The 13,799-nt window shown below is 47.0% G+C and overlaps 1 protein-coding gene across 3 annotated transcripts in view; it reads right to left on the reverse strand.

Annotated features, from left to right (window-relative positions):
• The window catches only part of ARHGAP44 (Rho GTPase activating protein 44), a 261,017-nt gene that overhangs the window by 9,749 nt on the left and 237,469 nt on the right, over window positions 1-13,799 (reverse strand). For 2 of the 3 annotated variants that reach the window (XM_049861084.1, XM_049861082.1), the window contains 3 exons: window positions 9,297-9,314; window positions 8,260-8,484; window positions 4,463-4,620 (listed from right to left, as the gene is read on the reverse strand). In XM_049861084.1, the coding sequence (XP_049717041.1) occupies window positions 4,463-4,620; window positions 8,260-8,484; window positions 9,297-9,314 (401 nt within the window). The remainder of the gene's footprint in view (window positions 1-4,462; window positions 4,621-8,259; window positions 8,485-9,296; window positions 9,315-13,799) is intronic. The other variant, XM_049861083.1, reaches the window with a different exon arrangement.

Raw genomic sequence — 13,799 nt, forward strand, 5'->3', positions numbered from 1 at the left:
GGAATACGCAGGAATCAAATTGACTACATCTGTGGAAAGAGATGATGGAGAAGCTCAATATCATCAGTCAGAACAAGGCCAGGGGTTGGGTCCAGAACAGACCATCAATTGCTCATAGGCAACTTCAAGTTGAAACTGAAGAAAATTAAAACAATTCCATGAGAGCCAAAATATGACTTTGAGTATATCCCCCCTAAATTTAGAAACCACCTCAAGAACAGATTTGACTCATTGAATTCTAATCACCTAAGACAAGTTGTGGAATGACATCAAGGATATCATACATGAAGAAAGCAAAAGGTCACTAAAAAGAAAGGAAAGATCAAAATGAATGTCAGAAGACACTCCGAAACTTGCTCTTAAATGTCAAGTAGGTAATGGGAAAGTGAGAAATAAGTAAAAGAACTGAACAGAAGACTTCTAAGTGCAGCTTGATAAGGCAAAGTAAAGTATTATAATGAAATGTGCAAAGACCTGGAGTTAGCAAACCAAATGAGAAGAACATGCTTGGCATTTCTGAAGCTGAAAGAACTGAAGAAAACAAAACAACTGAAGCCTCAAGTTGCGATACTGAAGGATTCTACAGGCAAAATACTGAATAACGCAGGAAGCACCAAAAGGAGATGGAAAGAACACTCAGAGTCACTGTGCCAAAAAGACCCGGTCGATGTCCAGCCATTTCAGGAAGCAGCATGTGATCAAGAACCGATGGTGCTGAAGGAAGAAGTCCGAGCCGCAGTGAAGGCACTGATGGAACATAAGCCTCCAGGAACTGACTGACAACCAAGATGTTCCAACAAACAAACGTGTCTTAGGCTGGGATCTCTAGAGAAGCAAAACCAGTAAAGCACAGAAATACATATACAGAGAGAGACTTACATCAAGGAAACGGCTCACATGATTGTAGAGCCTGCGATGTCCCAGTCGGCCTCTCCCAATTCATGCAGCCATAGAAGCTGGCAAACCCAACCAAGACCAGCAGGTGAGAGAGCAGAGTTCCGACTCACAGGCTGTGAAGGTCAACAAATCCCAGGATCGGCAGGTAAAACTGCAAGGCTTCTCCTGATTCACACTGCCACAGGGGCTGGCGAACCCAAGATCGGCAGGTTGGGGTTCAGGACTCTTGCTTGCAGCCTCTGAATATCGATGAATCCCAAGATCGACAGAGGTCAGATGACAAGAGACAGCTGCTGGATCCAGAACAAGACAAAAGCCTTGGCAAGGTGAGCAGGAAGCAAGAAGGTGGAGGAGAATGGACAGCCTGAGGGGGCGGGGAGCCACCACAGGCCCTGCCCCCAGCTGGTACCACTCAGCAGATTCCATCGTGTGGGTGATCACATATCAAATTTTAATAGGGAAGTGATCAAAACATTATACAACTGTCAAAACACTGAGAATCATGGCCCAGCCAAGCTGACACAATCTTAAACATCACAAGATATAATGCTGGAAGTACTCACTCGTCCATGCCAAAAAATTTGGAAGACAACTACCTGGCCAACTAACTGGAAGAAATCCGTATTTGTGCCCATTTCAAAGAAAGGTGAGCCAACAGAACGAGGAACTTATCCAACAATATCATTAATATTGCAAGGATATCACTGCTGGTGTCAGATGGATCTTGGCTGAAAGCAGAGAATATCAAAAAGATGTTTACCTATGTTATACTGACTATGCAAAGGCATTTGACTGTGTGGATCTCTGCAAATTAGGGATAACAGCAAATTCTAGGACACTTAATTTTGCTCATGCAGAACCTGTATATAGACCAAGAGGCAGTCATTCAAAAAGCAAAAGGGGATACTGAGTAGTTTAAAATCAGAAATCGTGTGTCAGGGTTGTATTCTTTCACCATTCTTATTCAATCTGTATGCTATACAAATAATCTGAGAAACTGAACTATATGAAGAAGAACACCACATCAGGACTGGAGGAAGACTCATTAACAACCTGTGATACGCAGATGACACAACCTTGCTTGCTAAAAGCAAAGAAGACTTGAAGCACTTACTGATGAAGATCAAAGCCCACAGTCTTCAGTATGGATTACACCTCAACATAAGAAAACAAAAATCCTCACAACTGGACCAATGAGCAACATCATGATAAACAGAGAAACTACTGAAGTTGTCAAGAATTTCATTTGACTTGGATCCACAATCAACACTCATGGAAGCAGGAGCCAAGAAATCAAACAACATATTGCACTGTGCAAATCTGCTGTAAAAGACCTCTTTAAAGTGTTGACAACCAAAGATGTCACTTTGAGGACTAACGTACCCCTGATCCAAGCCATGATATTTTCAATAGCCTCATATGCATGCAAAAGCTGGACAATGAATGAAGAAGACCGAAGAAGAACTGATACATTTGAACGATGGGGTTGGCAAAGAATACCGAATATACCATGGGCCACTGCGGAATGAACAAATCTGTCTTGGAAGCAGTATAGCCAGCATGCTCCTTAGAAGTGAGGATGGTGAGGCTTCATCTCACATACTTTGGACATGTTGTCAGGAGGGACCAGTCCCTGGAGGAGGACATCATGCTTGGTAAAGTATAGGGTCAGCAACAAAGACGAAGACCCTCAATGAGATGGACTGACACAGTGGGTACAACAATGGTCTCAAACGTAGCAAGGATTGTAAGGATGGTGCAGGACTGTGCAATTTCCTTCTGTTGTACATAGGGTCACTGTATGAGTTAAAACCAACTCCACGGCACCTAGCAACAACTATTAACATGATGCTGAACAGGTTTCAGTAGAGGGACTAAGAGAAAAGGCCTGGAAATCTACTTCCAAAAATCAGCCAATTAAAACCCTATGAATCTCAATGGCTGGATCACATTGTATATGAGGTCACCATGAGTCAGGGCCTGATCACTGGCAGCTAACAACAACAGAAGGAATGAATGGGGACCTAAAAAGATCAAAGGGCTGAGTAATGACAGACTAGGATAATGAGATTGCCACTGTTGCCTGGAAATAGAAAGCTAGAATCGAACCTGTCAGGAAGGCTATGTGTGAACACAGCCCAATTCAACAGATTCTGGAACTAAAGCCCTGTAGAAGCCTGAAAGGCCAAAGGTTAGAACAGATTAAACAATATGTTATTTTAAACAAGTCAAAGCCTTGGCAAAAAGGTGACATAAGATGAAACCAAACACAAAAGGTTCGGGTAAGCTCACATTCAGTACAGCTCCACATTTGTTAATGTCACCAGGAAGCACAGCTTCGTCTTGGGAGTGATTTCATTGAGAGCGGTTGGGCTTTCCCAATGAGTTCCAGAGGCACAGTCCTGGGTTGAGCAGCTCATGGTTCAGGGTAGCAATTCTACCTCAGGTCTTCCAAAAGAGAAGTATCACAGGTCAGGACTCAGAGAAACTATCCGAACTCTCTCCTCTTGGTCACTATACATTCCCTACAAGCATCCGCGGGGTAGGCGGCTGTGCAGGGCCCAGGTTGAGGGGGCAGGCCACCAGCAGAAGACGCCATGCAGCTTCTTAAATGATGGAGGTGGGGTTTGACAAGGTCTATGGAAAACATGAGCTGTGTCATCCTGCACAATGATTTTTGTGCTGAAGTCTTGGTGTAAGGGAAGCTTTTTATATATATACCCATAAAGAGCCTGCTTTTCAAATGAGTAAACTGAGGAATAAGGTGAAATGATCCCTCCTGTGGTTGGTTAACTTCCCAAAGCTCTAACGCCCAGACCAGGAATTTTTCACTAAACCTCAAAGTTTTTAAATATCCATGCTAACTAAAAGCAAACTCATTGAGTTGATCCTGGTTCCTGGAGACCCTATATGTTATAAAGTAGAACTTCCCCATAGGGTTTCCTTGGCTGTTACCTTTACTGAATCAGATCGCCATGCCTTTCTTCCACAGTGCTACTAAGTGGGTTGGAACTACCACCTTTTAGGTTAACAGCTGATTGCAAACCACTTGCACTACATAAGGACCCAGTTGTTGTTGCTAGGTGCCACCGAGTCAGTTCCAACTCATAGCAACCCTGTGTACAACCGAATGAAACACTGCTGGATCCTGTGCCATCCTCACAGTCCTTGCTATGTTTGAGCCCATTGTTGGAGCCATGGTGTCAATCCATCTCATTGAAGGTCTTCCTCTTTTTTGCCCAACCTCTACTTTACCAAGCATGATGGTCTTCTCCAGGGACTGGTCCCTCCTGATAACACGTCTAAAGTATGTGAGACGAAGTCTCACCATGCTCACTTCCAAGGAGTACTCTGCTGTACTTCTTCCAAGACAGATATGTTCGTTCTTCTGGCAGTCCATGGTATATTCAATATTCTTCGCCAACACCACAATTCAAAGGTGTCAATTCTTCTCTGGTCTTCCTTATTCTGGGACTTAATATTCTCACTAATTGAAGGAAATGAGTTGGCCTCGAGTTTCACAGCTCTTAGGCCTGAGGCTACCGACAAGGGCAGAGGGACGTACCTTTCCGGAGGGTGTGAGGACTCTGGTCTGCGGATGGCTGGCTGGGACTGGACCCCGGTTGTACCCCTGGTTGTGCCCCTGCACAGGGCGTCCCCTGGCTGGAGCCTGGACTTCCTTTCTGCCCAGACCCTGGAGAAAGTTCTTTGCTTTTAGGAGCACTGAAACACAAACACACAGAACAAAAGAGAACCCCTGAACTCAGTCAACATCAGCACCGGCCTTACCTATAGCCATCCTATGTGCTGTTCTGCACCCAGCTCAAGCCTATTCCAGCTCTGGTCTGCCTCAGTCCCTTCTTAAAGCCTTCAAAGGCGCCCCCATGAGGTGCCTCCCCCTTCCTGGACTCTACTCCCATCTCTTTGGCCCTTGGCACGCAGCTCCCTTTCCACACCTCTGCCCAATCGCACAGTCAACCATAAGAAAAATAAGGGCAGGGTCCTTAGGCATCTCATGATATCCTGTCATCAACATGGGAATTGTTGAGCATTCTGAAACCGCAGCATGCTGTCTACATAGCTTACTAGGGATAAGGGGACTTCTGAGGGGCAGTGGGCTGGACGAGGGGCGATGGCTCCCGCCCACAGTGTGCCAGCTCCCCAGCTGCTCCCTTGGGCTTTCATCACAGCGCCAACCAGGGGAGGCATTCTGTGACCCATCCTCAAACTCAGTAACAGGATCAGCAGATGGCAGGTTGACACAGACCCTGGCTGTGCTCCTGAACTTGGGCCCTCAGCCAGTTCAAGTTTCAGTCCTCTATGCTTAGAAGGGAGTGCGGGGTAATCAAAGTGTGAGGATATGGCCTCTGGATTCCCTCTAATTGATAAGAGGCGCCCAGAGTCACTAGCCCTCACAGAGAATTCATACTTCACTTGCAGGCCCTTTCTCAGACATTCCCCTAAAAGTAAAGTACATGTTGAAAGGCATCCTGCCCAACTCAACACCACAGACGGGAAAAGCAAGTACATGGCAAATTCCTCACTCGCCATGGTCCTCCCACACACCAAAACGGCGGTCACTGCTAATCACCCCAATATATCACTCCACAGGGTTCTAGCTCCTTTCCAACACAATGCTCCAGACAGCCCCTAGCAAACCATGGGAGTTCACCTTGGGGTTGGTAGCGACCTTGCTAGAACCTACCTGGATTCCGCAGCCCTCAGATAGGAACTGGGGACTTGGGAGGATCTAAATCCTTCACAGTATGGCCCCTCTCTCCACTAAAGTAGCTACAGCCCATTTCTTCCCTAAATTTATTCTGAAATGTCAGATATCAAAGAGTTCATACCAGATGGCTCACCCCCACTGGAATATGGTGGGAAAGGCTGGGTAGTGGGAAATTGGGCTGGAAAAGGAAATGGTATGAAAGTATAGTTTGTTATTCCTCACATGAGGGAATAAAGGAAAGACCATACTCAAGGTACTAGCAACTTCTCTACCTCTCAGGATGAGTTCTACACTACACCCAGGTAATTCCCCAAGGTAAAACACCATTTTATCCAGAGAGACCAAAAGAACAACAAACATAGAAGCAGAACACCCTGGCCTCACTCAGGCTGGGTAACGGCTTGTCCTTTATTCTTCCTCAGGTACAGTTAGGCGTCCGGGTGCTCATGCCAAATATCCACGTGCCTTTCCATCCACCTCTGCGCCATCAAAGGAAGGTGAAACAGGCACCAAAAATATGTTTCTTGTGGATTAACAGACTCTTCCTATCTTCTGCTGTGAAGACATCTATCCAAGGACTCCAGAGAACAAGCTGCTCTTTATTCTTTTCCCCCCCACGAGGTACACTGTTCCACCACAGAAAAAAGTATTTACCTACTTAGCCTTGCTCCTCTCTCCAGCATAGGTGCAGCTGACCCAGTGGGGAGAGGTGGGGTGTGAGGTGGTTATTAGGAGCACTAGATGGATCAGGCACATTAGGGCACGTTCGAGGACCAATTAGTTGTGGGGATTCATGACTCGGTCAGTGAGCTGGGGTGCACAGGGGTAGAAAGCGGAGTTTGGGGTGAGAGTTAATGTGGCGGCAGCCTGGCCGGAGAGAGCCCCAGGCCTGGAGAAGAAGGAGCTGAAAGCAGATCCTGGGGTGGGGAGGGTGGGGGAGAGCCAGAAGAAGGGAGGAGAGGGCCTGCCATTCTCAGGGGAGGGGGAGCCCTAACAGGAATCTGGCAACTGGAGGAAACATCATCTGTGCTGCAAATGGCCAGAAACAGAAAAAAACAAAACAATGGAACACCCGTTTGTACTGGGAGGAATCTACGTGGGGAGAGGAAAAAAGCCAATGAAAAGCTTCTGAACTGATACCCTGGGAGAAAGGCAGGGTGACAGGGGGCTGCAGAGCAGTAACTGACCTTTTGAGTCATGTGAGCCAGCGAGTGGCCCACACTGCTCACAAGTGACTCAGGAAGGCCACAAGCTCATAATGTTCCTGGGCCCCCTTCAGAGCTTGGAAAGAATCCATCTCAGGGTCACTTTTAGGAGCCAAATACCACTTGGCATCAAATTTCATGAATAAGGTGGGAAATCAGGATGAAGCCAGTGAGTGTTCTTCAACGGACCAGTCCCAGCCAAGTCTCCTGCCTATTTGTGCATTCCCTCCTTGTCTGCCTCTCTGGCCAACCATGGTGGGCCTCCGCTTCTGCCCTGAGCTCTTTCTGCCCTTCAGCATCTCTCAGGCTGACCTGCAGCCTGGTGCCTGCCCAGCCAGGACCCAGCTCCCTTCATCTGGAGTGGGAGCCATCAGCTACACCCCAAACATAGCCAGCACCAGCCCCCACCCCAACTCTATGATTGCCCCTTTTCCTGTTTCTCATTTCCTGATTTCACAGGGACAATATCTTGTACTCATTAGAGAGAAAACGTCAGCAATCCCCTCATTTAGGGGGTGTGTGTGTGTGTGTGTGTGTGTGTGTGTGTGTGTGTCTGGGAAAAGACTGCGTTAGAAGGTTCAGCTTCACAAAGACTCCAAAACTCCCCAGTGGTGGCGGCGGAGGAGTGCCATGTCCCCTGACAGAATGTACAGCCATGTCTGATTAGAAGGAGCTTTCCTAATTCTCTCAGCTGTTGTTTGAGAACAGAAACAAAAAGGCATTTAACTGTGCAATTCCCACTTCCAGGTCTCCCTCTGCCCTCACCCCTTCCAGGACAAGGGTCTCCCCCTGGCTCCGAAAGAACACGTCTGCGATAACTGGCAGTGTCCACTTGCTCACTGGACCTGAACACCTTAAGGACAGACACAATATTTTTTCACCTCCGGATGGAGAAGGTCCTCGGTAACTGCTCACTGAACCAGTGGTGGAATGATTTGTTGCTTTTTTCCCCCCAAGCAGCTGGAAATGCCACCACGCAGCATGCTGCAAAGGTTGCCAGGCCCAATAGGACTATGTCACTTCCACTCCTGAGTTGGGCCCATTTTAGCAGCAAAAATGATGGCACAAACCTGACTGTCAAGGAGTGGAAGGGAGAAATACTGAAATTCTAAGCTTCAGAATAGGGAGATTGTGAACACGTGGGAAGGGGAAATGAAGAACCAGATTGTAGTGTGCCTACACCGCTTGCTGTAGCAAGCTGCTACCTTATTTTTTTTCCTTGGGAATGTTGTTCTTGGAAAGCCTGGACTCTCTCTGATAAGCTAGAGAGCTGGGAAAGTCTAACTTGGTACCAGTTTGATGCAGAAAGCCGGACATGAATGCTTAGAACTGGGGAGAACAACCAAGTCCAACAGGTCTTGAGTGGGTACAACAAACCCAGGCACCCCTGCCCCACAGGCCAGCTCCCCAGGATGCCACCCTGCTTACCTGCTGCGCTCGATGGCGCCGGGCTGGAGGCCCATGCTGGATGGAGAAAGTGAGGGGGCAGCCAGGCTGTCCAGAGGCTGCTCGCGAAGCGGGGATGGTGGCAGCGGAGAAAGCTCAGCTGGTGGGGCGGGAGGCTGCATGGAGGGTGGGGCACATGATGCTTTCCTGCCAACCGAGGAGCCTCTTCGGGCCACCCAGGATGTGTCCATGACCCTCACGCCCATGCTGATGAGGGACACAAAGACACACGCTTAGTTGTGTGCACAGGTGATGGGCTCCCTCCCCCCACAAAGCAGAAACACTCAAGCACTAGATGTTGGGAGAACAGCAGCACAGCCTTAGCACCCTCTTGCGCCCAGGGAAGCGATGCGCCTGGGGCTGCACTCTGTGGTGGGGCCCCTGGAGCACCTTCCCAAGCAGCTGGACTGCTCAGGGGCCTGCAGAAACAGCCCTGGGCAGGCGGCGGTGGAGGTGGCAGTGGAGCAGACCTCTCACCAGGCCGGGAGCAGGGCACAGCTCACAGCTTGGAGTCAGCACGCTGGGCTTCATTCAACCCTCCAAAAAGCCAGCTGGCCTTAGGATAATGGCCCGCCAAGCTCCCTGGGTGTGGAATCCAGGCTTTCCTCAGAGCAGAGTGGGGTGCCGGCGCCCATTCCACCCATGTGGAAGCTGGAAGTGAGTGGGACAAGGACAGGGATAGCATCACGCTAGAACACCGACCCGACAGGCAGCCACTCCAGGCTGGGGCTAGAAAAGACGGAATGCACTTCTTCTGTTTTTAACTTCGGGTTTAGAGCATGGGACTGAGTCAGGACTTCTGCTCCACCACTAGCAGCTCCACCACTAGCAATGGCCTTAGCCAAGTCACAGCCTCCGCAGGCCACCCTTCTATTTAACGATGGGAACACGATCAGCTTCAAGTAAGTCTGCCAAGCAGCCAAACATGGCACATTACCCTCTAGCGGAGCTCACAGGACGTAGCTCGCTTGGTTTTAAGAGGCTGAACATGGCCTTGTAGCTACCAGAGGATACCGTACCTTTGGATTTTCCTAAGGCTGCAGGGACAGAAACATACAGATATTAGTGTCAAAACAACTACGTCTTCCTTTGGACATCAAGGCTGTCTTTCTGCAAGGGGTGTCTTTTCAAGGGAAGGGTCTTTGGGTGGGTTTTTACAATGCCATGAAGTTAATTCCATTTAGTTGGTCTCTCCAGCTAAAGTCACTTTTATATTTGTAACGGAGAAAATTATATCCCACCAAATGCACATACAATAGGTGAAGAGTTGATGCCGATGTGTGTGTGGGGGGGGGGGGGGGGCAAGCGTCATAGGGGAGAAAGAGATCAGTAGAAGTACCTATCTGCTCACTTCTAAGTTATCTGAACATAGAAAGCAGTTAGTTCCCTCTCCTCTGATCCAGCATCCGAGTAAGGAGGTGGCTGGTTCTGCGACGGGCCAAGCCCTTTGTTAACCAAGGCGGGAGGTAAGATTCCTAGTATTAAATGAGACACAAGCATTTATGCAGGGAGAAAAAAAGATACTCCCAGCCAGCATTGGTCTTTACCACATATGTGCACAGTGGGTGTTAGAATGTGGTTACTTTCACCCCTTTCCTACCAAATGGTCACCTACATTGGCTGGAGGCACACAGCTATTACACTGTGAAATCCTGCCCACCTAAAAGGTAACATTTACCTTGTAGAGGTGCTGCAAGATACAAAAAATGGTTCAGGTTTGAAGACTGGTTGTAAAAGGTCCTTTAAGGAAATCGGCTTTGGGATATAGCCTGTAATGAGGAGCACGGTGGAGGAACAGGTACTAAGAGCTGAGCACAAATGGGATGGAGACAGCTTACTGACATTCCTTCCTCCCTAGGACCACCAGAGGCCCTTCATGGCTAGTGCCATTGCTAGTATTCTCATCTCCTTTGGATGGCTCTGAGGAGATACCCTGGGCATGCGAGTATCTCTTTTCACGACCCACTAGATTTAAAGTCATCTCGGGTCTTGGAACCCTCTATCAATAAACAAGCACCTTCTGTATAAGATAACGAGGGGAGTGGTGGCTCGGTGGCAGAATTCTTCCCTTCCATGTGGGAGACCTGGGTTCAATTCCCAGCCAACACACCTCATGTGGAGCCACCACCCATCTGTCAGTGGAGGTTTGCATGTTGCTATGATGCTGAACAGCTTTTAGTAGAGCTTCCAAACTAAGACAGACTAGGAAGAAGGGCCTTGCAGTCTACTTCTGAAAATTAGCCAGTGAAAATTCTATGAATCAGAACAGGATACTGTCCCACGTAGTGCTGACAGATAAACCCCGTAGGTTGGAAGGCACTCAATACACAGCTGCTGCAACAACGGACTCAAACATACCAACAATGTCTTGTTCTGTCCAACACGGTGTTGCCATGAATTGGAGCTGACTTAATGGCAACTAACAACAGCACCAAACTTTGTGATATGGATGAGTTACCTAACACCCATTAAACAAAAACCCAGTAACGGTATCCCTCTCTCACGGCTGTTGCAGGAAACAAACACAACAATGTGCATAAGCTACGTAGCGCCTACTAAGAAATCAGTTAAGTGGTTCCCTTAATGATGATAATGTCCTTTAGGTGCCAAGTGCCTATGATGGAAACCACCACAAAAACCCAATGGATAAGGAAACGAGAGTGAACCCAAGTCTCAAACAGTCTGGTCACGGGGGAAGAGATGTATACTGTATCAGTGAATCAGCACCAGTGAGAGAAAGAAATACTGGGAACACCCATCTGGGTCATGTCATCTGGGTGAGCAGGGTCTGTTAGGAGACTTTTTCCTTTCCTTACATTAGCCCTAAAATATCAAAAGATTTTGGGGTGGGTTTTCTGAAAAAAGTAGAAAGGGAACAAAAAATGAGGAATAGAGGTAATTAAAAGTTCCTTCCAATAGCACCACTTTGTCTCCCTCTAGGTTCCTTAGTTTCCCAGGGCTCTGGTGAATAAGACGGGCCAATGTGTTGTGTGACAGTTAATTTTATGTGTCAGTTTGGCTAGGCTATGGTGCCCAGTTGTTTGGTTAAATACTAGTCTAGATATTGCTGTGAAGAAATTTTATTGATGTGATTAACATTTACAACCAGTTGACTCTAAGTAAAGGATTAATATCCTTTACTTAATGTGGGTGGGCTCACGCAATCAGTTGAAAGTCTGAAGAGAAAAATTAAGGTTCCCGGAAAAAGGAATTCCGTAACACAGAAATCCTGCCTGAGTTTCCAGCCTGCCCTATGGATTTCAGACTCATGAATGCAACATCAACTCTTGCTTAAGTTTCCGGCCTGCCTGCTTGACAGACTTTGGGCTTGCCAGCCCCCATAATCGTATCAGCCAATTCTTTAAAATAAATCATAGATATAAATACACATTTAAAAAAATCAGTTGCCGTCAAGTCAATTCTGACTCGTGGCAATCCCACGTGTCTGCTCTCCATAGGGTTTTCAATGGCTGATTTTTTGGATGTAGACTGCCAGACCTTTCTTCTAAGGGACATCTAGGTGGACTTGAACCTCCAACCTTTTGGTTAGTGGCTGAATAGGTTAGTTGTTTACACCACCCAGGGACTCCTCCTTGGTGTAGCTTCCATGTAAGGAGGTAACTGGTAATGTGGTTGGGGCAAGCAAGAAAATTATCTGGTAATGCATCACATTACGAGATGGTACCTTGAAGAGCCAAGGCCAATGAGAACAGAACCTATAAATGTGAAGTCACTGGCCCAAAGACTTACTCTTGCTACACTTAGCCGATGAGGGTAGAACCAAGTATTTCCAGCTTTTCAGGAGATAAATGCTCTCCTAAATAAGTAGCAACAAGTATCTTAACTTCCCCAGTACAAATTAAGGCCAAAGGAAAATGCCTGCACAAAACCTCAAACATGGTAGAATCTGGAGTAAGCCTTTCTTTGTTGGGGAATTGGGGAATGGGGAGGAAGGAGTTGACAATTTCAGTAACAGACAATAAAACTATGATTTCTAACATTCTATTGCATAGCTGCCCTGCCAAAACTTGTGCGTCAGGATCTTTCAATCCACACTTCCAACTCCTACCCCAGCCATTGCCCTACCATCGGGACACCCTGTCCTGGATGGAGCGCTTACAAAAACTAAAAGGGACAAAGGCCTGTCCCAGTGAAAACACAGGCTGAAATCTGAAAGTTAGAAGATTCTCAGCATCAAGGAGAATAGGTATTACACTTATCATTGGCCAAAAAGTTTGCTGTGGAAAATTCCAGGTAACAAATTGTCGGCGTTAACAGGTTTCTTTTGGCTTTGTTTTGTTTTTTCCTCTTTGAAGGACAGATGTCCATCTTGCTGTTTATGAATCCTGGTCAGGAAAAATCCTAGCCAGAGGAGGTGTCACCAACTACATGGATTTGAAGTATTCAAGTCTTTAGAGATCTGGAAGGTTTATTTATTTACTGTGCTTTAAGTGCAAGTTTACGAATCCAGTCAGCCTCTCCTACAAGAAGTTATACACACCTTGCTATGTACTCCTAGTTGTTCTCCCCCTAATGAGACAGCACATTCTTCCTCTCCATCCTGTATTCCCCGTGTCCATTCAACCAGCTCCTGTCCCCCTCCTTCCTTCTCATCTCACCTGAGATCTGGAAGGTTTTGATTTTTGTTCCAGAGATCAGTTAAATTTGGCAAAGACCAACCAAGAAAGAGGAGACAATAACACCTGATGGCTTCCCAAATACCCATTAAAGACATGGAAGTTCACGGACTGTTTAAGATGAACCTGGGAGTCTCTGCAGCAGTGGCAGGGATGTACCTGTGTCACTAGATGGTGCCTTGGAGAGCTACGGCCAATGAGAACAGAACCTATAAATCCAAATTTACTGGCACGAAGACTTACCCTCGCCTGCACTTAGCCAGTGAGGACAGGACCAAGTATTTCCAACTTTTCTGGAGATAAATGTTTTCCTAAATTAGTAGCAATAAGTATCTTAACTTCCCCAGTACAAAAAAGGCCAAAATCCTTTACAATTGTTCCACAGGCTTGGTCTCCCAACCCAGTGTGACTTGGTCTCAGCATCCATAAATGCGTAGGTCCTGGAAAGGAAGCTGAGGTGAGCCTGGAGCAAGAATATACCTCCCAAAGATTCATTTGGTCAATCTGATTCCAAAACATGAGTAAAATTTCCCATTAGCATCCAGGATGACTTTCTAAGTAAGCTTGTCTTTCATAGGTTGGGATCTGTCTGGGAAAATATTGTACCATCAATCCAAAACATATTCCCTTTTTAAAAAAAAAAGCCCAAACCCATTGCCCTCATGTCAATTTCAACTCATAGTGAGCCTATAAGGCAGAGGAGAACTGCCCCATTGGGTTTCCAAGGAGCACCCGGTGGATTGGAAATGCCGACCTTTTGGTTAGCAGCCCAATGCTCAACCACTAGCCACCAGGGTTTCCATTTTTAGGGTCACTATTTTTGTGTGCCATCTACTCTCTCCCACTATAGCGTCTACAGTGGATCTCTCTCAACAGTTCCTTAGG

The sequence above is a fragment of the Elephas maximus genome, chromosome 19 (genome assembly GCF_024166365.1).
Source record: "Elephas maximus indicus isolate mEleMax1 chromosome 19, mEleMax1 primary haplotype, whole genome shotgun sequence".
Classification (NCBI taxonomy): Eukaryota; Metazoa; Chordata; class Mammalia; order Proboscidea; family Elephantidae; genus Elephas; species Elephas maximus.